The sequence below is a fragment of the Phyllobates terribilis genome, unplaced genomic scaffold, assembly GCF_046119375.1.
Source record: "Phyllobates terribilis strain yellow unplaced genomic scaffold, ASM4611937v1 Scaffold_1__5_contigs__length_1240528914, whole genome shotgun sequence".
Lineage (NCBI taxonomy): Eukaryota > Metazoa > Chordata > Amphibia > Anura > Dendrobatidae > Phyllobates > Phyllobates terribilis.
This window is the reverse complement of record NW_027362761.1, coordinates 296,416,427-296,442,512: the sequence shown is the minus strand read 5'-3', so window position 1 is coordinate 296,442,512 and position 26,086 is coordinate 296,416,427. Positions and strand designations below refer to the sequence as shown.

Below are 26,086 nucleotides of genomic sequence, written 5' to 3'. Positions count from 1 at the left end.
CAAAACCACATAAATAGTTCCGCCACTGGTTTGACCGCCCTGAGCCACGGAACCGGATCGCCGCCACGAAGACTACAACCACCAGCATCCACCAAAAAGGGTCCGGCTCCGGGTGTCCCAAGGCCCAGGGGGTGCGTCAGAACATTTTCATCACCTTTCACAATCACCAATGGGACAAGGCAGGGATGTCCTCTGTCCCCTCTCTTATACATCCTAGTGACGGAGCACCTGCTCTCATCAATTCGCCATAACCCCAATATTAGGTGGATTGAGGTGGGAGGCACCGAGTACAAGTGCTCTCTATTTGCTGATGATGTCCTAGTATATATCACTCAATCACATATATCCATCCCTGCTGTTATGGCTGAAATAGATCACTTTGTTACATGGTAAAATTTTAAAATCAATGCAGCGAAGTCTGAGGCCCTCGATGTCTCCCTCCCTAAATCCATATAGGATTCCATCCAGTCCAACTTTCCCTTTGCCTGGCCCTCACAGGGTATCAAATACTTAGGAATTCCTATTCATAGAGACCTCTCCCATCTATGTTATCTTAATTTTGGGCCCTTTATTGAACAATTCCATACAGACCACGGTTGGCAAGTTAGAACTGTAAGATTCACTACGTGAACCACTGGTGTTTTGTGGAAAAGCAAATGTACACCGCGTTCAAAATTATTATGCAAAAAGTGTTTAGGAGTGATAAGGGAAGAATTTGTTTGTTTGTCAGTTAAACTCATTGATGGTGATGTGTGTCAGGGCTCTTTATATCACTGTAAGCAATTGCAGACACCTGTGCTAATTAGTTTGGCAGGTGTGTCCAATGAAAGGCAAGACTACTTAAGAAGGCTCTCTCACATTATTAAGCAGCCTACATTTTCTGCCAAAATGGGAAAGAAAAAGGATGTGTCGGCTGCTGAGAAGCAACAAATTGTGGAGTGTTTAGGTCAAGGCATGACTACAATCAACATTGTGCGATGATCAGGATGAAGTGTCTTGGCAATCAAGAAGTATGTAGCTGATTCACAGTACACACGTGTGCGTGCTGATAAGGGCAAATTGAGGACTCTTTCCTACAGGCAATTACGTCAGGTTGAAAGAGCAGCGGCAAAAAAGCCTTGTCATAGCAGCAGACAAGTTTTTGAAGCTGCTTGTGCCTCCAACGTCCCCCGAACAACAAGATGCAGGGTCCTTCAGAGGTTTGCAGCTGTGCATACGCCATCCTGTCGACCTCCTCTATCCACTTCACACAAGCAGAAACGGCTCCAGTGGGCCAAACATTACATGAAGACTGATTTCAAAACTGTTTTGTTCACGGATGAGTGCCGTGCAGCGCTCGATGGTCCAGATGAATGGAGTGGAGGATGGCTGGTTGATGGACACCCCACGCAAACACGGCTACAGCGCCAACAAGGAGGAGGTGGAGTAATGTTTTGGGCTGGAATCATGGGGAGAGAGATTGTCGGCCCCTTTAGGATCCCTGAAGGCGCTAAAGATGAACTCCATAATGTATGTGGATTTTCTCAAACAGCACTTCCTGCCATGGTTCAAGAAGAAGAACCGTGTATTTCACAGCAAGATCATTTTTCTGCATGATAATGCACCATCTCATGCTGCACATAAAACATCTGCATCTCTGGCTGATATGGGCATAAAAGGGGACAAACTTATGGTGTGACCCCCATGCTCCCCTGACCTCTACCCCATTCAGAACCTTTGGAGCATCATTAAAAGGAGTGTCTATGATGGCGGGAGGCAGTTCACATCTAAGCAACAGCTCTGGGAGGGTATTCTGTCCTCATGCAAAACAATTGAAGCAGAAACCATCCAAAACCTGACAAATTCAATGGACGAGAGAGTTCAGAAGCTCCTTTCGAACAAGGGGTCCTATGTGAAAATGTAACATCACCTAGAATAAAGTTTTGAGTTGAAAACTGTTTGATTTCAGTTTCTAACAACCTGCTAATGCTTATAATTTCAAAAATGACCATTTTTTTGGTCTTTATTAAAATGAAAAGGTTGATCGAAAAGTTTGGGGGATCTAAGAGTGTGGCAACCCAGTAGTCATGATTACTTCGAATTCTGACAATATGAGGGTCATGCTGCAGGTAGTGCAGCAAGAAGGCACTTATGTGTCTTGCGCATCTCGGAGCCCCAAAATTATTTTCCGGGCTAGATGCAGCTAAAAATTATTTTTAATTTTAAATCTGGTGAAGCTTATTATAGATGGCCTAATAGGATCAGTGCTGCACACTGCTACAAAGCCCAAATTATTTTCCAGTCAAGATACAGATAAACATGATTAGTAATTTGAAAGCTTAAAACGGTTGGTAGGGTGATTTTAACCAATCATCAAGCTTTTACTCTCCCCAGGATGACACAGGGGTAGAAAAGTCGTTTCGGATCCATGATTTGTTCATCTTTATGAACGTGAGTCTGTCTACATTATCAGTGGAGAGCCGCGTGCGCTTATCTGTCAGCACACCACCAGCAGCGCTGAACACACGTTCAGACAGAACGCTGGCTGCGGGGCATGACAAGATCTCCAAGGCGTAAGTGGCTAGCTCCGGCCATTTATCCAGATTGGAAGCCCAAAAAGAGCAAGGGTCCAGTGACACAGTCGTGGCTTCAATGTTTACTTGGAGATACTCCTGTACCATCGTCTCTAGGCGTTGACTATGTGTCAGACTTCTTGTCTCCTGTGGCCTTGCAAAGGATGGGCTAAAAAAGTGGTGAAATGATTCCGCAAAATTGATGTTACCAGCAGATACTGTGGTTCTGTTACGGTTTGAGTGCTGAACACTTGACGGTCCCACGGTTGGCAAGTTGGAACTGTGAGATTCACTACGTGCACCACTGGTATTTTGTGGAAAAGCACATGTAAGATTCTGCAACAGTCTCTGCTGATACTCCTGCATGCGTGCATCCCTTTCTATGGCAGGAATAATTTCTGCAAATTTACTTTTGTACCGGGGATCTAACAGTGTGGCAACCCAGTAGTCAGGATTATTTCTAATTCTCACAATTCGAGGGTCATGTTGCAGGTAGTGCAGCAAGAAGGCACTCATGTGTGTTGCGCATCCAGGAGCACCAAGTCCCTGTTGTGTTGGTGGCGAGGTAACAATCATGCTTCCTTCCTCTGTCCTCTCCCCCCAACCTCGCACAACAGAAATGTGATCAAGGTCTCCCTCATCTGATGAGTCTTCCATCAGTTCGTCCTCCACTTCTTCCTGGGCTCCTGCACCTTCCTCACTAGTTTGGCTGCTACCATGCGCCCTGGTAAAATCATCTCCCCCACCCTCACATGCCTGCCGCCCTGATGCTGCCGACCGTCTGGACCTTGCAGATGTTAGCCCTTCCGCATACAACTCCTCCTCCTCTACTTCCTCCACCTCCTCTGCTGACCTCATCTCTTGGCTGACTGTGGGTTGACAGTAAGTGGGATCTCTGACCTCATCATCATCACCCTGTGCGTTATCACACCCGTCGTCCTCAGAGCCAACCTGTTCCTGCCCTGACAAAAAACTAAAGTCGCTCCAATCAGGTATTTGAGTCTTATCATCGTCTTCCTCATTGTCTCCACCAACAGGAGTTACAGTTTGGGAATGAGGGTCTACATTATGGTCAGAACCTTCTGCGTCTGGTCCTGGATCCGACTCATAAAGATTCTGGGCATCAGTGCAGATCATTTCCTCGTCTGGATTCACAGAAGCGCTGGAGTCGACCTCTGATTCCCAGGCTATAGTATGAGTAAACAGCTCTGCAGACACAACCATCTGTTCTACCTCATACTCAGACGGACAGCTGGAGATTTGGGAGCTGTGAGGAAGCAAGTGCGATTTGGGTGACACCTTTGAGGACTGGAGTATTTGTGATGTTGAAGTTGATGTGGAGGAGAGCCCACTTAAAGGAGCACTTGATATCCGTTGAAGCACCTGCTGTTTTTGTGCCTCATCTGGAATTTGTAGCGATTGGCGTGGCCGTAAGAAAGGGATCTTATCACATTGTCCGCTAAAAGAAGTAGACATTTTAGTTTGGCTGGAAGATGGTCTTTCTTCTGCACCTACCCCACGGACACAACCTTTTTTCCCCTTCCCAACACACCTATTCCCCTTTCCACCAGCAGCAGGCCTTTTTCCACTCATTTTGGTGGTTAACTAATTCACAACTCTGGAGTTGTTTGCACAAAAAAACAATGGATGGTAACCGAGCAGAGCTGAGTGGCCAAACTGTGGTATTAGGCCAAAACTATTGGCTGGGTTAGATGCAGAAAAAAATTATTTTTAATTTGCAACCTGATGGAGGTCAGTATAGATGGACTAATAGACCAAGTCCCACACACCGCTAGAAGCCCAAATATTTTTTCAGAGCTAGATGCAGAAAATTTTTTTATTCAATTTGCAACCTGATGGAGGTCAGTATAGATGGACTAATAGACCAAGTCCCACACACTGCTAGAAGCCCAAATATTTTTTCAGAGCTAGATGCAGAAAAAAATTATTTTTAATTTGCAACCTGATGGAGGTCAGTATAGATGGACTAATAGACCAAGTCCCACACACCGCTAGAAGCCCAAATATTTTTTCAGAGCTAGATGCAGAAAACAATTATTTTTAATTTGCAACCTGATGGAGGTCAGTATAGATGGACTAATAGACCAAGTCCCACACACCGCTAGAAGCCCAAATATTTTTTCAGAGCTAGATGCAGAAAAAAATTATATTCAATTTGCAACCTGCTGGAGGTCAGTATAGATGGACTAATAGACCAAGTCCCACACACTGCTAGAAGCCCAAATATTTTTTCAGAGCTAGATGCAGAAAAAAATTATTTTTAATTTGCAACCTGATGGAGGTCAGTATAGATGGACTAATAGACCAAGTCCCACACACCGCTAGAAGCCCAAATATTTTTTCAGAGCTAGATGCAGAAAATTTTTTTATTCAATTTGCAACCTGATGGAGGTCAGTATAGATGGACTAATAGACCAAGTCCCACACACTGCTAGAAGCCCAAATATTTTTTCAGAGCTAGATGCAGAAAAAAATTATTTTTAATTTGCAACCTGATGGAGGTCAGTATAGATGGACTAATAGACCAAGTCCCACACACTGCTAGAAGCCCAAATATTTTTTCAGAGCTAGATGCAGAAAAAAATTATTTTTAATTTGCAACCTGATGGAGGTCAGTATAGATGGACTAATAGAACAAGTCCCACACGCTGCTAGAAGCCCAAATATTTTTTCAGAGATAAATGAAGAAAAAAATTATTTTTAATTTGCAACCTGATGGAGGTCAGTATAGATGGACTAATAGACCAAGTCCCACACACTGCTAGAAGCCCAAATATTTTTTCAGAGCTAGATGCAGAAAAAATTATTTTTAATTTGCAACCTGATGGAGGTCAGTATAGATGGACTAATAGACCAAGTCCCACACACCGCTAGAAGCCCAAATATTTTTTCAGAGCTAGATGCAGAAAAAAATTATATTCAATTTGCAACCTGCTGGAGGTCAGTATAGAAGGACTAATAGAACAAGTCCCACACACTGCTAGAAGCCCAAATATTTTTTCAGAGCTAAATGAAGAAAAAAATTATTTTTAATTTGCAACCTGATGGAGGTCAGTATAGATGGACTAATAGACCAAGTCCCACACACTGCTAGAAGCCCAAATATTTTTTCAGAGCTAGATGCAGAAAAAAATTATATTCAGTTTGCAACCTGATGGAGGTCAGTATAGATGGACTAATAGAATGATGCTATGCCCAAAAGATTTTACTTCACTAGGTGCAGTAAAAAAATTGGTATTCTATACACAGGTGGTATATCTTGCAACACAGATAGGCTACTCCACTGACTAACACACTCTGCAATAGGCCAAAAAGGATTAGCTTTGCTAGATTCAGCCAAATGCTGTGAAAAAAACTTGCACAGCACTGGCACAGACCTGCCTGGCAAAAACTGATAGGAACTCATGTAACCTAGTCCTGAAAAGGACTCCAATTACAATTAGTCTTTACTCCCACAATCTATCTATTTAAGAGCACAGACCTGCCTGATAAAAGTCGTAGGAAATGCTGTAACCTAGTCCTTAAAAGGACTGCAATCACAACTATTCCCTACTCCCAAGCTATCTGTATATTTGTGCGAAAATTGGCTTGAAATTAACAAGGTATAGCGCACACAGCAACAGCGGTGCCGTCTAACACGCAGCTGCAGCAGTGAGAAAATGGTGGCGACGGGGAAAATGGCTTGGTCTTATAGGGCAAGGACATGTGACATACACTGCCAATCACACATGCCCTTGCTTGTGTGAAAAAAAGCACTTCGCTCCGTGTGTGCGCTGCTGATAGGCTGACAGATTGCACCTCCCCACTGCAAATGCGGGAAAGAGAAAAAAAAATGGAGATCTTCATTGTTCCTGCAGAGATCCATCCCCTGCCCCTCCCCCCGCCCCGCTGTACACTCAAACTGCGTATTAACATTAATTTTCATCATTACTGAGAAAAAATCCAGTTATGATTTTGGTGCACGAACAGTTATCGAACATAACCTCGAACAGCCGAATTTTTCTCAAATTGTTCGTGTTCGCCGACCGGCTCGAACACCGCCCAAAACAGCTCGAATTTGAGATTGGCGAACAGTTCGAGTAGAACAACGCTCATCTCTACTAGCAAGAGAGTGCACTGTCACTGTGTACTGAGAAGAATATACTGGACACATCTTGGAACTTACAACCGATGCGAGCACAGTACAGCAGGGACTTGCCTAGCCCTTAAAACGGACATCACTGATGACACTTCCTTCAGGATGGGGACAGAGGCTATGGCAGTGACCGCTGCCACTTCCCTCTGATGATGTCCCGTTTGAGAATCCCAGCATACACTGGGGATTTTAAATCAAAACATCATCAAAAAGGAAATGGGAAAAAAAAAATAAAACAGTTCGATTAAATAGGAAAGAGTAGGGACAAATTTAGCACAATTTGTCTAATTACTCTAAGTCATGCAAAAAATATGCAACTTTTGAAGTTTGCACTCCAGTTTAGGGCCACTCTTTCCAAATGTGTGGGGTTGGGGAGGAGCCAGGATAGGGCATGGTTACATCCACCCATCAAATTCATCAATAGTGATGGCACCAGAAATATTACTCCTGTCTCTGACTGGAGCAACACTTTTAGTGAGGCACATGGAGGAAAACGCCACTGATAAGATTCATGAAGTGGCATGCACATCTTAATGATTTTGTAGCATCTTATTCCTGCACGCCCCTCATAAAGACTGGCTTACGAAATGCCAGTCTTACTGAATCAGAGCCTTAGTTCTAATAAAGGAATCATTAAAAACTCTATTAGGAGGCCGATAAAGTGCTCCTAATACATTATTGGCATAAATCTCCATGACAGGTTCTCTTTAACATATTTCCATTTATTTTATGTTGCTGTTTCGCTTCATTCGACCTCAGCATATGATTCATCTTTAACATTCAAGCCAAGCGCTCCAACATGGAAATGCTCCTTGCCGTTTAATACTATGTGCAGACTGACTTTGTCTGGGGCAGCTTGCGGTTTCCTGTGAACACACTGCTGCAGAACTCATTTCTTAGAGACAGGTGCACAGGATTATTTTACCACTCTCTTGGCACTTTATCAAGATTGAAAACTGCAGGAACGGGCTGAGGGTGGGCAGTCCTGTCTGCTTAACTTTTTACATGTAAAACACTGATTTTCTGCTTTTTAAGCAGAGTAATGCTCCATGCTGCACAGTTTAGTGGGGATTAAACATGTAAAGGGCAGACACAGACTCGCTCATTATAATGGAATCATTGCAACGTCTGGGTGTTTTTATTATTTCGCTTACAGTGCAAAATTGAATTATTTTTGTATGGGGTCAGTGCTTAGATTACTTTACCTTGGTCTCTAAGTCATACAAATATTAAATAGTATTCGCTTCGAGAGCCAGGAGAGATATGTTGGAAGACTCCCTGCATCCATTAGAAAGGTTAATCGTCAGAACACAAGCATAGCAGGCTAGTGTTAAAGATACAGTACAAGCATGGGGTCCTTTATAGTGTTGCAGTGTTGGAAGTCTCAATTAACCCCTGCCATTTTTTGCCTTTGAATTTTCATTTTTTCATTCCTTTCAAGAGAAATAGCTTTTTTTTATTCTTATGTCACCATAGCCATTCAAGGTTTTCTTCTTTTCACAAGATTAGTTGTAGTTTTGAATGATCACCATTCAACAAGATTCTTCATGTCTGTACGATTACAGTGATACCAAACTTGTATAGTTTACTTTTTATATTAAAGTGGCTAAAAAAAATCATAACTTTGTAAAAACAAAATCTGGCTTGCATCACAATTTTTCTTGATATGTATGGGACTTTTCAAATGTTTTCTTTAGGCTATGTGCCCACGATGCAGAAATTGCCTGGATTCTTTCCTGAGTATTTCTGCATCTACCTGGCAGAAAAAACGCATGCGGATTGTACATGTGGATTGTACAAGCGTTTTTCCTGCCAGGGACAAGCGGATGTGAAGCGTTCTTCACATGCATTTCCGCATGCGGGTTGTCAAGCGATTTCCAAGCGATTTTAGCATCACTTGGAAAGTGCTTGTCAACTTGGTCACACTATATAAATCCATGCAAACGGCATGAATTTATATAGTGTGACCGAAAGAATGTTAAAGAATAAAAAATAAATATTATACTTTCCTTCTGATGGCCCCCGGAGTCCTTGTCTCTGCTTGCCGGCAGCTCGCGGTAGATTTAAGGACCTGCTGACGTCAGCGGTCGCGTGACCCGTCACATGACTAAATGACATCAGCGCAGATCCTGTAGTCCACCGCGAGCTGCCGGCAAGCAGAGACAAGGACTCCGGGGGCCATCAGAAGGTAAGTATAATATTTAATTTTTATTTTATTCTTTTTTTTACAGGTTCTATGGTACCCGGGTCCGGAGGAGAGTCTCCTCTTCTCCGAACCCGGGTACCATCCGCACATTGAAACGCATGGATTCCGCATGTACAGATGCAGTGATGCGGATTCCATGCGTTCCAATGCAAGTCAATGGCGGCGAAAACGCAGTGCTTCCGCAAAATGATTGGTAGTGCTGCATATTTTTCCGCAATGATAATCCGCAGCGGAAATTTCCGCAGCATGTGCACAGCACATGCGGATTATCATTGGGGACCATGGCAGACCTTCTACCAAGCGTTTTTTAAGCGTTTCTGCAGCGCTATTGCCGCTGCAGAAACACTTAAAAAACGCGTAGTGGGCACACAGCCTTATGCGGTTTACCGTATGGGTTAAATTTATATTTGCATATATCCAACTTTCACAAAACAAGATGTTTTTTCTTCTAATTCAATCTTTTATGCTATTTTTTTAAAGACTTTTTAACCCCTTTACCACCGAGGGCGGTTTGCACGTTAATGACGGGGCCAATTTTTTCAATTCTGACCACTGTCACTTTATGAGGTAATACCTCTGGAACGCTTCAACGGATCCCGCTGATTCTGAGACTGTTTTTTCATGACATATTGTACTTCATGATAGTGGTAAAATTTCTTTGATATCACGTTTATTTGTGAAAAAATCAGAAATTTGGTGAAAATTTTGAAAATTTCGCAATTTTCAAAATATTAATTTCTATGCCCTTAAATCAGATAGATATATCACACAAAATAGTTAATAAATAACATTTCCCACATGTCTACTTTACATCAGCACAATTTTGTAACAACATTTTTTTTTTATTAGGGAGCTATAAGGGTTAAACGTTGACCAGCGATTTCTCATTTTTACAACTAAATTTGCAAAACCATTTTTTTAGGGACCACATCACATTTGAAGTGACTTTGAGGGGCCTTTATGACAGAAAATGCCCAAAAGTGACACCATTCTAAAAACTGCACCCCTCAAGGTGCTCAAAACCACATTCAAGAGGTTTATTAACCCTTCACATGCTTCACAGGAATTTTTGGAATGGGGAAGAAAAAAATGAACATTTAACTTTTTTCACAAAAATGTTACTTTAGACCCCAAGTTTTTTATTTTTGCAGGGGTAACAGGAAAAAATGGACCCCAAAATTTGTTGTGCAAATTCTCCTGAGCGTACAGATACCCCATACGTGGGGAAAAAACACTGTTTGGGCACACGGCAGGGCTCAGAAGGAAAGAAGCGCCATTTGACTTTTTGAATGTAAAATTTGCTTGAATAATTAGCGGACGCCATGTTGCGTTTAGAGAGCCCCTGATGTGCCTAAACAGTGGAAACCCCCCATAAGTGATACCATTTTGGAAACTAGACCCCTCAGGGAACTTATCTAGATGTGTGGTGAGCACCTTGAACCCCCAGGTGCTTCACAGAAGTTTATAACATGGAGCCGTGAAAATAAAATTTTCACATTTTTCCCACAAAAATGTTTTTCAGCCCCCAGTTTTGCATTTTCATAAGGGCAACAGGAGAAATTGCACCATGCAACTTGTTGTGTAATCTTTCCTGAGTAAGCAGATACCCCATATGTGGGGGAAAACCACTGCTTGGGCGCACGGCAGGGTTCGGAAGGGAAGGAGTGCCATTTGACTTTTTGAATGTAAAATTTGCTTGAATAATTAGCGGATGTGCCCCTGATGTGCCTAAACAGTGGAAACCCCCCCCCAAGTGACACTATTTTGGAAACTAGACCCCTCAGGGAACTTATCTAGATGTGTGGTGAGCACCCTTAACCCCCAGGTGCTTCACAGAAGTTTATAACATGAAGCCATGAAAATAAAAAAAAACAACTTTTTCCACAAAAATAATCTTTTAGCCCCAAATGTTTTAGTTTCACAAGGGTAAAAGGAGAGACTGGAACCTAAAAACTTTTGTGCAATTTCTCCTGAGTACGCCAATACCCCATATGTGGGGAAAATACACTGTTTGGGCGCCCGTCAGTGTTCAGAAGGGAAGGAGCACTGTGTGACTTTTTGAACGCAAAATTGGCTGGAATCGAGAGCGGATGCCATGTCGCATTTTGGGAGCCCCTAATGTGCTTAAATAGTGGAAACCCCCCCACAATTGACTCCATTTTGGAAACTAGACCCCTCAAGGATTTTATCAAAGGGTATAGTGTACATTTTGAACCCAGAGGTACGACAGAATTTGATAACATTAGGTCATCATATTGAATAAGTTGTCATTAGTCTTGAGCGCAAGTGCTCTCTACTTGAGTTTGCATTGGGTACTCGGGTATGCACCATGTATCACGGGTGCTCGAGTGACATGCTTGAGTCCCTGCCTCGCATGTTTCACGGTTGTTAGACACCCAGAAAAAAACATGCGGGTATTGCTCGTGCATGGCAGGCGATCCCAGCAATGTTTTTTTTGGCCGCGAAGCATATGGGGCAGAGACTCGAGCATGTCACTCGAACACCCACGATACTCAGTGCATACACGAGCACCCGATGCAAACTCAAGTAGCGAGCACTTGCGCTCAACACTGGTTGCCATATCGTCATCATTTTTTTTTTCTTTACTTTTGAAAAAATCCCAACCCCAACCCTAACCCTAGCCCAACCCTAACCCCAACTTTAACCCCAACCCTAACCCTAGCCCAACCCTAACCCAACCCTAGCCCAATCCTAACCCTAGCCCAACTCTAACCCTAGCCCAACCCTAACCCTAGCCCAACCCTAACCTTAATACACGCACAACCCTAACCCTAGCACAGCCCTAAGCCCAACCCTAATACAACCCTAACCCTAGAGTTTATTTTTTTACACCGTTCCTCGTGTGGTATAAGTGATTAGATTACTTTATTCTTCGGGTCGGTGCGATTACAGCGATGCCAGATTCATATCGGGTTTTTATGATTGACAGCTGTCACACACTAAAAGGCGCTTTTTTTTGCAAAGACTAGTTTTTGCATCGCCATATTTTGAGAGCTATAATTTTTCCATATTTTGGCCGACAGAGTCATGTGATGGCTTGTTTTTTGCGGGACAAGTTGAAATTTTTATTGGTAACATTTTCGGGCATGTGACATTTTTTGATCTCTTTCTATTCCGATTTTTGGGAGGCAGAATAAACAAAAAACAGCAATTCCGGAATTGTTTTTATGGGGTTTTTTTTATGCTGCTCTGCGTGTGGTAAAATTTATAAAACAGATTTATTCTTTGGGTCAGTACGTTTACAGCGGTACCACATTTATATTGTTTTTTTATGTTTTGGCGCTTTTACACAATAAAAACTATTTTCTAGAAAAAATTATTTTTTTGTATCGCTTTATTCTGAGAGCTATAACTTTTTTATTTTTCGGATGATGGAGCTGTATGGAGGCTTGTTTCTTGCGGGACAAGATGATGTTTTCAGCGGTACCATTTTTATTTACATTCGTTTTTTTGATCGCGTTTTATTCCATTTTTTGTTTGCCGGTATGATGATAAAGCATTGTTTTTTGATTCGTTTTTTATTTTATTTTTTTACCGTGTTCACTAAAGGGGTTAACTAGTGGGACAGTTTTATAGGTCAGGTCATTCTGGACGCGGCGATACTAAATATGAGTATTTTTATTTTTTTCATAATAAATAAATATTATGGGTTCAATATATTTTTATTTTTTGGGGATTATTTTTTTCATTTTTTTTATATTTTAACATTTTTTAATATATTTTTTTTCACTTTCCTACTTTTTTTTAACTTTGACACTATGTCCCACTATGGGACTTTCACGTTTTGCAGCCTCATCGGCTGCATGGCATAGAGAGCATCAGCTCCCTATGCTATGCAGCCAGTCAGCGCTGCACACAGGGGAGACATTACTTTGGTCATGCACTGCGCATGACCAAAGAAACCTCCTGGTGACCCACATCGGGTCGTCATGACAACATCCGGAAGCTGCCGCAGACACCGCGGGACGCTGACAGGAGAGGTGAGTATAGCGATCACCTCCCCCCTTGCCACCGCTGTCTACCAGGAAATTTTAGAGCACTTCATGCTTCCCTCTGCCAACAAGCTTTTTGGGGATGGAAATTTCATTCTCCAACATGTACTATGCACCTGTTCACACTGCCAAAAGTACCAATATCTGGTTTAAAACAACAGAATCACTGTGCTTGATTTGCCAGCAAACTCGCCTGACCTTAATCTCATAGAAAATCTATGGGGTATTGTCAAGAGGAAGATGAGAGACACCAGACCCAACAATGCAGATGAGCTGAAGGCTGCTATCAAAGCAACCTGGGCTTCCATAACACTTCAGCAGTACCACAGGCTGATCGCCTCCATGCCACGCCACATTGATACAGTAATTGATGTAAAAGGAGCCCCGACCAAGTACTGAGTGCATTTACTGAACATACATTTCAGTAGGCCAACATTTCGGATTTTAAAATCATTTTTCAAGCTGGTGTTATGAAGTATTCTAATTTACTGAGATAATGAATTTTGTGTTTTCATTGGCTGTAAGTCATAATCATCAACATTAACAGAAATAAACACTTGAAATAGATCACTCTGTTTGTAATGATTCTATATATTATATGAGTTTCACTTTTTGTATTGAAGAACTGAAATAAATTAACTTTTTGATGATATTCTCATTTTCTGAGATGCACCTGTATGTATGCCATTTGCTAAGATGCTGTGAAGTGGTTAAAAGTAATGCAATTAAAGGGGTTGTCCAGGATTAGAAAAACATGACCGCATTTTTCCAAAAATAGTGCCACTTCTGTCTACAGTTTCTGTGTGGTATTGCAGCTCATCTCTATTAAATTGAATAGGAATGAAGTGCAATACGAAGAACAACCTGTAAACAGATGTGGGGCTGATTTTGGAAAAAGCCATGTTTTTCTAATTTTGGAAATCCCTTTTATTGATATTGTTATACATAATGAGTTATAAGCATGTAGTTACTTGACCTTACTCCTGTACACTATGCAAGACACAGGTCTTTCCCTATTAGTACGTAATAGTTATACAGCTTTGCACAGTAATGTGTGCAGTATGTGGTTGGTCTAGAGCAGTCTGTGGTGAGTACAGCCTCAATTCAATGGCAGATATAAAAAAATGTTTCCAAGCTTATATACAGTGCTGATCAAAATTTTGGACACACCTGTTCCTGCTGTTTCGTTCCTTATTCTTATTGGAATGTACACAATGTGAATTCAGACTGAAGGCAGCAAAACCATGAGTAAACACGTGGAAACAAGGAGTAAAGAAACACATGTGAAATAAACCATTGTTAAATTTTAGATTCCTCAAAGCACCCCACGTTTTCTGTAATGACAGCTTTACACCCCCTTGGCATTCTCTTAAATAGCTTCATCAAGTAGTCACCTGGAATGGCTTCCCAACAGTCTTGAAGGCATTATAGGTGACTGACTACCTGATAAAGTACTTGTTGGCTGCTTTGCCTTCTGTCTACGGTCCAACTCATCCGAAACCATCTCAATTGAGTTGAGGTCAGGTGATTGCGGAGGACATGTCATCTCACTCCCTCTTCTTCTTGGTTACATAGCTCTTTCATAGCCTAGATGTGTGTTTTGGGTCATTGTTTAGTTTCAAGACAAATGATGGTCCCACTAAGTGCAACCAAATGGGATGGCATGTCATTGCAGAATGCTGTGGTAGCCATGCTGGGTAATGGAGCCTTGAATTTGGAATAAATCATCAACAGTTTCACCAACAAAGCACCCTTTCCCTTCTCCTATCAACAGTTGATGTTGATAAATGTCTACTATTTGATGTCTGTGCATCATTTATGAGAGCTGTTATCTCCGGTGTTGGCAATTTGCATTTTCTGAGGTTGACAAATGATTATCCTCTGCAGCAGAAGTGATTCTTAGTTTTTCTTTCCTGGGTTAGTCCTTATAAGAGCCAGTTTCATCATAGCGATGGATGATTTTCATGACTGAACTTGAGGATACATTCAAGGTTCTAGCAATTTTCTGTATTGACTGACCTTCATGTCTTAAAGATATGATGGAAAGTTATTTCTCCTTTCTTTACTTTGTTGAGTGATTCTTCCCATATTCTGGCTTAGAACAGTTGTGGAGTTTAGCACTGTATGGAACTGTGTACCAACACTGCCTCTGCAAAATACAATTGATGGCTGCAAACACTTTCTGAAGGCCATTAATTCTACAAATAAGCTTTTCATGAGGCATACTTGTTCATTGGAAGCCATTCCAGGTGACTACCTGATGATGCTGTTTGAGAGAATGCCAAGGGGGGTGTAAAACTGTCATCAGAGTACAAGGCGGTACTTGGAGGAATATAAGATTTAATACATGTTCAGGTTTGTTTCACATATATATTTTTACTCCTTGCTTCCATGTGTGTTCCTTTGTGGTTTTACTGCCTTGAGTCTCAATCTACAATGTGCACATTTCAATGAGAAGCAAAACTATTGCATGAACAGGTGTGCCAAAACTTTTGACCGGTACTATATAGTGACTAACCTAAGGTTATCACTGATTTATAAAGTGCTTGTATTCTTGTGATCAGTGGCATTTATCATTTATTGTCCAATCCTAGCAATCATCATCTCATTCCGTGTCTTTTTCTTAATTATTATCAGTGGTATATACGGTGTACTCATCTCACCCATGCTGGTCAACAGTAGATGACAGCTTAATTTTCTGTTGGTTAATTGAGCTTACCCCAGTGCTCATAGTATATGCAGCTTACAATAACTGGAGACAAGTGGTACCATGTTGGTCTGATGATGTTAATCCAGTCACATAATCAATTTGTGTTATGTTTCATTTCAGTGGCTCATCATGACATGGAGAATACGTTTAATTGCAGCTTTATTGAACCACCATCTGTTGCCGAACAGCCATCTCCTTCATGGTCATCCCGAGGTTCTTTTTCATCCTTTGATACCACAGATGATGGACCTGTGTACTGTGTGCCTCATGAGGGTAAGTGAGACAAGGAATTCTGCTGTATAGCAAATTTAATATCTGCAGTCTAAAGGTAATCATTCGTGGCATTATAACATGAGATTGTGTCATTTTAAATGAAATCATCTATAAATGATCATCTATAAAATGCTGTTAAAGGGACTATGTCACCAGGTTTATACTTTCCAATTTGAGGACAGCATAAAATGGAGTCATGGACCCTAATTATAACAGTGTGTCAAGGTTTTCTTGCTATAGTTTTGTTAAAAAACACTTTTTCATCTACTAGTCATTTGAATAATAAGCTCTGTTTAACCCTGTCAGCACCATTAATTGACAGCTTTCTGCTTACAATGTGTATAGTCAGAAAGTTTACAATAGTATAAAAAGAGAGACATCTTAGCTCACCTGCCTGGTGCACGATCAAAATACTGTTCAGGTAGTAGAAATCCGAACCATAGCCGACACTCGCTTCTTCTTTAAAAAATACTTACCTTGAATCAAAAGTAAAAATCAAGGTTGGTCACACAGTGGCACAAAAATTGATAAGATGGCAAAGAAAGGACACTTACAGACTCCAGGCAATGCATTTCTGACCTACATTGTCCACAAAGCTGACAATCAATGGTGGAGGGTGATGACAGCTGGACTTCATGAATATCGAGGACTACATAGCAGAAGTTTAGCACTGAGAGGACGAGAAGAGCTACCGTGGATAAAACAGTATTTTTTCAAAACTGCAGCAGGAAGCCTAGTAAGTGACACAGCATTCGAATAAGGTTGTTTGCCCCTAATTTTTGCTGGAATAGATATAGGGAAAAAAAAAGTCAGCTCACCATTCAGGAGTCTTACGCACAGAACCCTGTTGTGCCACAGGATATTCAATGAAGAAACAAAAGAGAATCCAGCTTCCGGATCATCCATAAAACTATTCCATTTATTGAAATTCAATTAAAATCCATACAAAAAAGTCACAACTTCAACACTGGGATTATAGGCGTGGGCAAACGCATATATTCTGTGGAATATAAAAATGGAATATTTTTTTGGATGATCCAGACCATGGATTCTCTCTTTTGTTTCTAATTTTTGCTGAGGCTGCAAAAACTTAGGCTGTGTGCCCACGTAGCGTTTTACAAGCGTTTATGCTGCGGAATTTCCGCAGCATAAACGCTTGGGAAACGCTTGGTAATCCACCCCCCATGGTCCCCAATGACAAGCTGCACTTTCAATGCCCATGTTGCGGATTTTATCGCCGCCATTGACTTGCATTGAAACGCATAATATCCGTGTCAGTACATTTGTACACACGGATATTATGCGCTTCTATGTGCGGATGGTACCCAAGTCTGGAGGAGAGGAGACTCTCATCCAGACCTGGGTACCATAGAAACTGTAAAAAAGAGAATTTAAAATAAAAAATAAAGTTTATACTCACCTTCTGATGTCTTTCCGGTATTTTATCTGCTCCGTCCAGTGTCTTGCAATGTTCGCGTTGATGTGAAAAACCTGCCATGACGTCACTGAGTCATCTGACCCATCACATGGCTCAATGACGTCACCGCAGGTCCTTCACACCACCGCAAGCAGTGCAAGACACCGGACGGAGCAGACAAAACACCGGGAAGACATCGGTAGGTGAGTATAAACTTTATTTTTTTTATTTTTCACCATTCATATTCTTTTTTTTAACTAACTTGGTCACACTACTATAAATCCATGCCGGTTGCATGGATTTATATAGTGTGAACAAGTTGTCAAGCACTTTTCCAAGTGATGCTAAAATCGCTTGGAAAGCGCTTGTCAACCCGCATGCAGAAATGCATGTGAAGAACGCTTCACAAACGCTTCTACCTTGCGGGAAAACCGCATGTAAAATCCGCATGCGTTTTTCCTGCCAGGGAGAAGCGTAAAAAATATGCTTCATTTCCGCAGCGTGGGCACATAGCCTTAGAGACAAATTCTCTTTGGGGCAATATACCCAAAATTGCATTTCATCAGTACTGTTTGATGCTTCACCAGTTCCAGTGAAAAGAATGTGTGAATGGCACTTGCTAATGAAAACCCTGTCAGTTAACTGCTCATTCACCATCAGAGGTATCCAGCATTTCACTAAACTCTGTATCTACTAACTAATGAAGAATTAATCACTGTAGTCACCACCAGGCTTGTCCATGTGCTGTGGACGTGCTCCTCCATGTGCTGTTGATGTATACTCTCGATCAGCATTACAGCAAGGTGTAATATGTTCAACTTAAAGGGGTTGTCCAGCATTGGAGTACAATTCTGCATTCACGCTACGTGACTGCAGATCTGTGAATCCTCCCAGCACACACACTGTGCGCAGTGAGGATTCTCTGGTGTCGGCACCAGGAGCGGGCGGGCATGTGACCGCAAGTATGTGATTTGCGTACATGCAGTCATATGCAGACTAGACATGTGCGACCTCACTCAATACAAATGAATTGAGTGAGGCTGGACATGTCTAGTTGGAATGTGGCTGGAAGTATGCAAATCGCATACTTGTAGTCACATGATTGCCTGCTCCTGGCGCCGACACCGGAAAATCATCACAGCGCATACTGTGGGAGCTGTGAGGAATCACAAGTCTGCAGTCACATAGAGTGACTGCAGACTTGTATGCCAATGCTGGACAACCCCTTTAATTACAGTACACCTCACTGCACTGTGCATGCATGAGGAGTAGAAGGTAACAGAGCATGCAGAGGATTTGTAGGAGCCCAGCAGTGACTACAGAGGCCTGGTGATATCAATCAAGATTACAGAGGCAGGGTTGGCCACTGGATATCATGACTCTTCCATACTATGTCAACACCCACTTGACTGTTTACAGGTCATTTCCACACAACACAAGTCGTGTTAAAAACTGTTTTTTGAACTTTTGCCACCTCTAAAAAAGACATCTTTTATAACATAGTAGATGCTTTTTTGAATCTTACAGATATATTGTTACTACCTCCATATTACATTACATGTGTACAGTATAATCAGATTTGAACCTACTTTCTTCCTTCTTATATTATCAATAGAACATTATCTTTAGATATGATATTGATCAGCATATGTTAATGTCATGCTGTTCTACCTTTTAGAATCAATGACTGACTGCAAAGAAAAGGGACAGGTCAATGTCCTGGAAAAAATCACACCTCCAATTAATGAGGAGGAGGCTGGAGAATATACGTACTTAAAAGATTCTGGATCTCCTAAATCATCTCAGGTTGATAACAGTGAAACTCCATTATTGAAATCATCTGACAGTGAAAGATCATCGTGTGGTTCAGGATCAACTGGTGGTGCTTTGTATGCTAAAGTTGCAAGATTATCTAAACAGTCGAAAGATGAAGATGACACTGCCATGGATAATAGAAGTGCTACTATAGGCGCAAAACCCCCATCTCCTGAAAGAACAAAACCACCTCCACCTGATCCTTCAACAAAGCCTAAGGTTTCCTGGATCCACGGCAAGTTTAATTCAAACCAGTCTAATTCACTTCCAGCATTTAATAAATCTCCAGATAAGTCATCCACTAGTACTGATCATTCGGAACAAAATTCAAGCATTAAAGATCATCATAGAAAGAGAACCCCCAGTGATAATTGCCCTGCTGGTCAAGGCAAGAGTGAAGAAAAAGTTATCATGAGGAATAAGGACAGGGGGCAAAAGCATGTGAGCACAACAGAGAGCAAACCTGATGAATCTCTGTCACCATCCAAGTCAAAGCACAGAATCAAAAGCCATGATCACATAGAAAGTATTAATGGGACAGTACAAAATGCCCTAAAAAGAATAGGAAACCTGCACCTTGACAAAAAGAGTGTTGATAATAAAGATGCTCCAAAAAGTCCAGATCACAGCAAGTCTCGGGCTGAGGTACTTCATCCTCATTTGTCCTCAGAGGCAGCTTCCTTGCTGGCCGCCCAATTAAAAGAAAAAACACAAAGCCTTAACAGAATAGAGAACAGCAGCAATCAAAATGGTATTGGCCCTCTGAAAACACAGAAAGAGAAACCTACTCCTCCACAGAAAGCCAAGCGATCCGCTGCAGCCATCAATCAGAAGTCCAGCAAAGCAATTCTGCCCACAACCACCAGTCTGCAAAAAATGATCAATCCAGTTACGGAGCCAGTATCAGCCACAGGAAATCAGCTTGAGAAACAAAACTCAAATAGCAGTCAAGAGCAGTCCGCAACTGTAAAGCCAGAAGCAGGCGAACCAGCCGTAAAGAAAACGCCTATTAAGAAGCCTCCTAGGAAGAAAAGCAAAGATGCTACTTTAGACGCTGATGGAAAAATACAACCAAAAATGGCCATAATGCCACCCCAGTCAGTAAAATAATGATGGCAGAGGTATACACATTGTTATTACTCCAAAAGGGGCATTACATGGAATTATCTGGACTTCTGCATTATACTTTCATGTATTTTGCTGTAGCCACATTTTGAGCCAAAGAGAACCGAGACAGTGCCTTTGTGATGAGGACACGTATATGTGGAAACAAGGCGGTGGAATTCAATTGTCCAGAGACCAAGGAGACACATCAGTGGCCAAACTTTTTAAGGAGCAAAATCTAGAATAACATATATGTGCCTCTATACATGGATTCAAAGACCAGGGCATATCGGTGGCAATAATGCCATGTTTAAGAGGGATGGGTGGTCTTAGAAGAGCGCTTAAGCAACACATGGAGAATGTGGTATAAATGCACCAACTATGATACCTTCATAGTATTGGTTTGATAAACTAGACTATTCAGCAACTATTTACAGGTCTTATTGCCGACTGCCAAACCGTGCCTTTAATATTTAGACGCTTTATGATACTTTATTGTTTGAGGCAACTAAGTTATTTAAAGAAATGCTTATTTTTGTATTCTAAAACTGAAGATAATGAAGGATCTTTTTACAAGAAGGATCATAAAACGCTAACTGTCAATGTGTAATGCCAATACTCAGCATAGCTGTTGACATTCCACCTTAGCATCTGTCTTGTAAAATGCATAAGCAGTGCTTATTTTAATATAAAATATTTTACAAATCTGTTATAGTTATGCAGTAATGGATAAGCTAGCTTATTTTAATTCTTTTTTTTTGTTATTTTAGACCAGGGTCAGTATTACCATGGTTAGCATAGCCTGGCTTAAAATGCGTCAGCATACAGTATATTAGGGCATGAATTTTTACCGTTTACTCTTTATATATAGTAAAGGCAGCCATATTCCAAGTAATATTCCCAAAAAATACAAATTCACAGGGGAGGATGTTTAGCCAAAGTAATTTTATAGGCCGTGTTATCCTAAGGTTATACTCCAGGATGAGAAAAAAAGATTAGTTATGGCTGGTATCTGGTATTGATTTTCCATCCCATTCATTTGAATGAGTATGACCTGCATTAGACACAGCCCATAGTGTACAGTGGCACTGTTTCTGTACAACAAAAGCAGACCTTTTTTAAGTCTTCCGGACAATCCCTGTAAAGAGAAGCTGCCAGCACAATTTGGTAAAGACATGGCTGTAATGGCGCTGTAATACTGATTACATTGATACCTTTGGTGAACAAATCCGCTTTGTTGTTCTTCTTTAATTGCCATTTGTAGATTTCTGCTAATTAGATTTTAGTGCACAGGGGCCGGACTGTACACTGGGTCTCCTCCCTGCCTGTGATTCCCCGACCCCTCCGTCTACCTCCGGTCTTTGAATGACCGGCCTCCTGTGTGTGAGATCTCCACTCGGACCTGTCATTCAATGACTGGAGGCAAGCGGAGGGGCTGGGGAATCACAGACAGGGAGGAGAAGACCCCGTATACAGTACAGCCCTAAGCACTGAAATTAGCAGAAAACTTCAAATGGTGATTAAAGAACCATAAAGCGGATTTCTTCACCAAAGGTATTAATCTAATCAGTATTACATCGGCATTACACCAATGTCTTCACTTTACATTACAAAATTGTGCTGACAGGTTCTCTTTACGTATTGGTTCCTTGACTGTGTAATATGATGAGTAGAATTCATTAGTCTTCGTTGAATTTATTTTTCAGCATTTTTATACTTTGCGCAAAAATGAATGGCTCATATTTCAATGGAGTTGACTTTGGGGTACTAAAAATTCTTCCACCGAAAAGTATATCAAGAACAGTACTGGTAATTTCTCAGTTTATGAAACTTTCAAGGTCGTCCAAGTTTTGTATAGAACTTTTTGTGTGGTATATCGATGCATGACAACTCACGACCGCCTCTTTCAATCTTCTCTTAGTTTTCACTCTGTCAGTCACCAAAAGCTGTGGCTTTAAATGGTGTCAAATAGAATTAATGGAAAATGTTTAAAACTAAGTTCTGCTGGAGAATTGTACTTTGGTAACATTTAAAGGGAACATGTCATGTTGTGCATACAGTCTCCTAGCATAACAAAAGGATCTGGCATGATGAATTTGATCATGTTTAAACATACCTCATCATTGATTCCCCAATATCTAATTGACACAAATATGGATATTGAGAGGAACAATCTACATTCAGTTATCATCAGATCAATGTGAAATCAGTGGAATCTGTCAGCATCAGCCTTTATAACAAAGCAACGATACTTATATTCCCTTGCATTAAGGACCTCATCATGTTCATTCTGAATATTGTAAAATGATGGAGATTATTTCAAATTCATACTAAGAACTTGCCACTGACTGGTACAGGCTGACCATAAGTGCATGGTAATGCATCCCATTACTTACTAGATGGCATGCAAGTGACTGCAACATTGTTCTCAAGGCTCCCAATTACTGTTGGATTGGTACATTAGGGAGGGATTTTATATGGCATTACAGAGGACTACAATGGCCCATTTTGGGAAAGGTGCCCTCAATATCTGTATGTGTACATATAGTATACTAACTGCACCTGCCTAGCAACTGATAGCAAAATGTTGATTAATTGATATCTGTGTTTTGTACGCTTGTAATATCTTTCTTGGTAACTACCAGAGAGGATATTGAGAAGTCTGTTAACGATATGTTCACTGAAGTTAAGATGTTAAAAAAAATTGATATCAAAAGTCATATAACATAACATAGAACATAACAATTCCTGTGTTGACAGCTCACCACTTTCACAACTTGTTCTTTCTCCCTTCAGGTGCACGGATTCACAAGCATGAATAACCATATGGAAGAAGACAAATTCCAGTACTCCGACTCTAGATTCTAAAAACTTGAAGCTTTATTCAAGAAACATGGATATACTCTATATGTAAAATAGCTATTTCCAGCATTATAAGCCAGCGTGTTTTGTCTTTGCTCAGTCTTAATTATCTCAGCCAGTCTTTAGCATCTGAGTGCTGAAATTTGTCTTCTTCCATGCTCTTTTCTTTTGTTGTCCACCTGTTAGGTAGATTTCTCAGACCTGAGACCTATTCTGCTGTAATACATTTTTTTATGTCAGCAAATTTATAGCTGCTTAAACGCTAAGTCCAACATTAATTCAACAGATTTAACAATTCTGAATCTATTTCTGCCAATCTTTGTTTTTTTTTTTTTTGCTAAACTTACAATATTATTTTTGGACAGATTCCCACACACGAAACAATCATTTTAGAAAATGTATATTTTTCATAAGTAACAGTAATCTTAAGTAGGCGGAAAATTCAAGATTCTTATCAAATATTTAAGTTGGCACTACTAAAGTCAATGGAGCTGTTGACTTTAAATCATTGGACTTTTTTTTTACTGCTTAAGCAATAGCTTAAATGAACACCAAGTATTGACATACTGATAAATCTTGATTTGGTACCATTGAAAAAATAGTAAGAACTGGCCACAAAGCATCATACTGTATATCTCTACAAAAGCAAGCTTCACTGGTCCTAATCTCCTGAGCATCTAAAGCTTGCACGACCAATTCCGTACTTTGTGCTGTAACCCACGGTTAGGTGATATTTGGGCACTATATGGTTGAATAGTAGTTGTGCATTATATAGTAGGAAGTATAACTACTGTAATTGTATTTAAGTCATAACATCTTATGTTAAAAAAAGCGAAATTCAGCAGCCTCACAAAGCCTTTGTTTTATAGATACTGCTGCAAATTGGCTTACAATAATGTTACCTGTCTCCTGTTCCATAAAAATAAAATTAGTCTGAAGCTAGTCCTTAACCGCCTGTCTCCACCACCATTGTTCCCTGGCATTATATACAGTGGGTACGGAAAGTATTCAGACCCCTTTAAATTTTTCACTCTTTGTTTCATTGCAGCCATTTGGTAAATTCTAAAAAGTTATTTTTTTTCTCATTAAAGTACACTCTGCACCCCATCTTGACTGAAAAAAACAGAAATGTAGAAATTTTTGCAAATTTATTAAAAAAGAAAAACTGAAATATCACATGGTCATAAGTATTCAGACCCTTTGCTTCAGACACTCATATTTAAGTCACATGCTATCCATTTCCTTGTGATCCTCCTTGAGATGGTTCTACTCCTTCATTGGAGTCCAGCTGTGTTTAATTAAACTGATAGGACTTGATTTGCAAAGGCACACACCTGTCTATATACAGTGCTGGCCAAAAGTATTGGCACCCCTGCAATTCTGTCAGATAATACTCAGTTTCTTCCTGAAAATGATTGCAATCACAAATTCTTTGGTCTTATTATCTTCATTTAATTTGATTGCAAGGAAAAAACACAAAAGAGAATGAAGCAAAAATGAAATCATTGATCATTTCACACAAAACTCCAAAAATGGGCCAGGCAACAGTATTGGCACCCTCAGCCTAATACTTGGTTGCACAACCTTTAGCCAAAATAACTGCAAACAACAGCTTCAGGTAACCATCAATGAGTTTCTTACAATGCTCTGCTGGAATTGTAGACCATTCTTCTTTGGCAAACAGCTCCAGGTCCCTGATATTTGAAGGGTGCCTTCTCCAAACTGCCATTTTGAGATCTCTCCACAGGTGTTCTATGGGATTCAGGTCTGGACTTATTGCTGGCCACCTTAGAAGTCTCCAGTGCTTTCTCTAAAACCATTTTATAGTGCTTTTGGAAGTGTGTTTTGGGTCATTGTCCTGCTGGAAGACCCATGACCTCTGAGGGAGACCCAGCTTTCTCACACTGGGCCCTACATTATGCTGCAAAATTTGTTGGTAGTCTTCAGACTTCATAACGCCATGCACACGGTCAATCAGTCCAGAGGCAGCAAAGCAACCCCAAAACATCAGGGAACCTCCGCCATGTTTGACTGTAGGGACCGTGTTCTTTTCTTTGAATGCCTCTTTTTTTTTCCTGTACACTCTATGTTGATGCTTTTTCCCAAAAAGCTCTACTTTTGTCTCATCTGACCAGAGAACATTCTTCCAAAACATTTTAGGCTTTCTCAGGTAAGTTTTGGCAAACTCCAGCCTTGCTTTTTTTATGTCTCGGGGTAAGAAGTGGGGTCTTCCTGGCTATCCTACCATACAGTCCCTTTTCATTCAGATGCCGACGGATAGTACGGGTTGACACTGTTGTACCCTCGGACTGCAGGGCAGCTTGAACTTGTTTGGATGTTAGTCGAGGTTCTTTATCCACCATCCGCACAATCTTGCGTTGAAATCTCTCGTCAATTTTTCTTTTCCATCCACATCTAGGGAGGTTAGCCACAGGGCTTTAAACTTCTCGATGACACTGCACACGGAAGACACAGGAACATTCAGGTCTTTGGAGATGGACTTGTAGCCTTGAGATTGCTCATGCTTCCTCACAATTTGGTTTCTCAAGTCCTCAGACAGTTCTTTGGTCTTCTTTCTTTTCTCCATGCTCAATGTGGTACACACAAGGACACAGGACAGAGGTTGAGTCAACTTTAATCCATGTTAACTGGCTGCAAGTGTGATTTAGTTATTGCCAACACCTGTTAGGTGCCACAGGTAAGTTACAGGTGTTGTTAATTACACGAATTAGAGAAGCATCACATGATTTTCAAAGGGTGCCAATACTTTTGTCCACCCCCTTTTTTAGGTTTGGTGTGGAATAATATCCAATTTGGCTTTAGGACAATTCTTTTTGTGTTTTTTTCATTGAAGACAAATTAAATGAAGAGAATAATACCAAAGAATTTGTGATTGCAATCATTTTCAAGAAGAAACTGAGTATTATCTGACAGAATTGCAGGGGTGCTAATACTTTTGGCCAGCACTGTAAGACCTC

General features: G+C 40.8%; 1 protein-coding gene across 1 annotated transcript in view; it reads left to right on the top strand.

Moving 5' to 3' along the window:
- SCARF2 (scavenger receptor class F member 2) overlaps nucleotides 1-24,235 on the top strand; it is a 281,439-nt gene extending 257,204 nt beyond the window's left edge. Inside the window, exons 10-11 of the mRNA XM_073673292.1 lie at nucleotides 15,758-15,910; nucleotides 19,006-24,235. Of these exons, the coding sequence (XP_073529393.1) occupies nucleotides 15,758-15,910; nucleotides 19,006-20,252 (1,400 nt within the window). The 3' untranslated portion in view covers nucleotides 20,253-24,235. The remainder of the gene's footprint in view (nucleotides 1-15,757; nucleotides 15,911-19,005) is intronic.
- The last annotated feature ends 1,851 nt before the right edge of the window (nucleotides 24,236-26,086 follow it).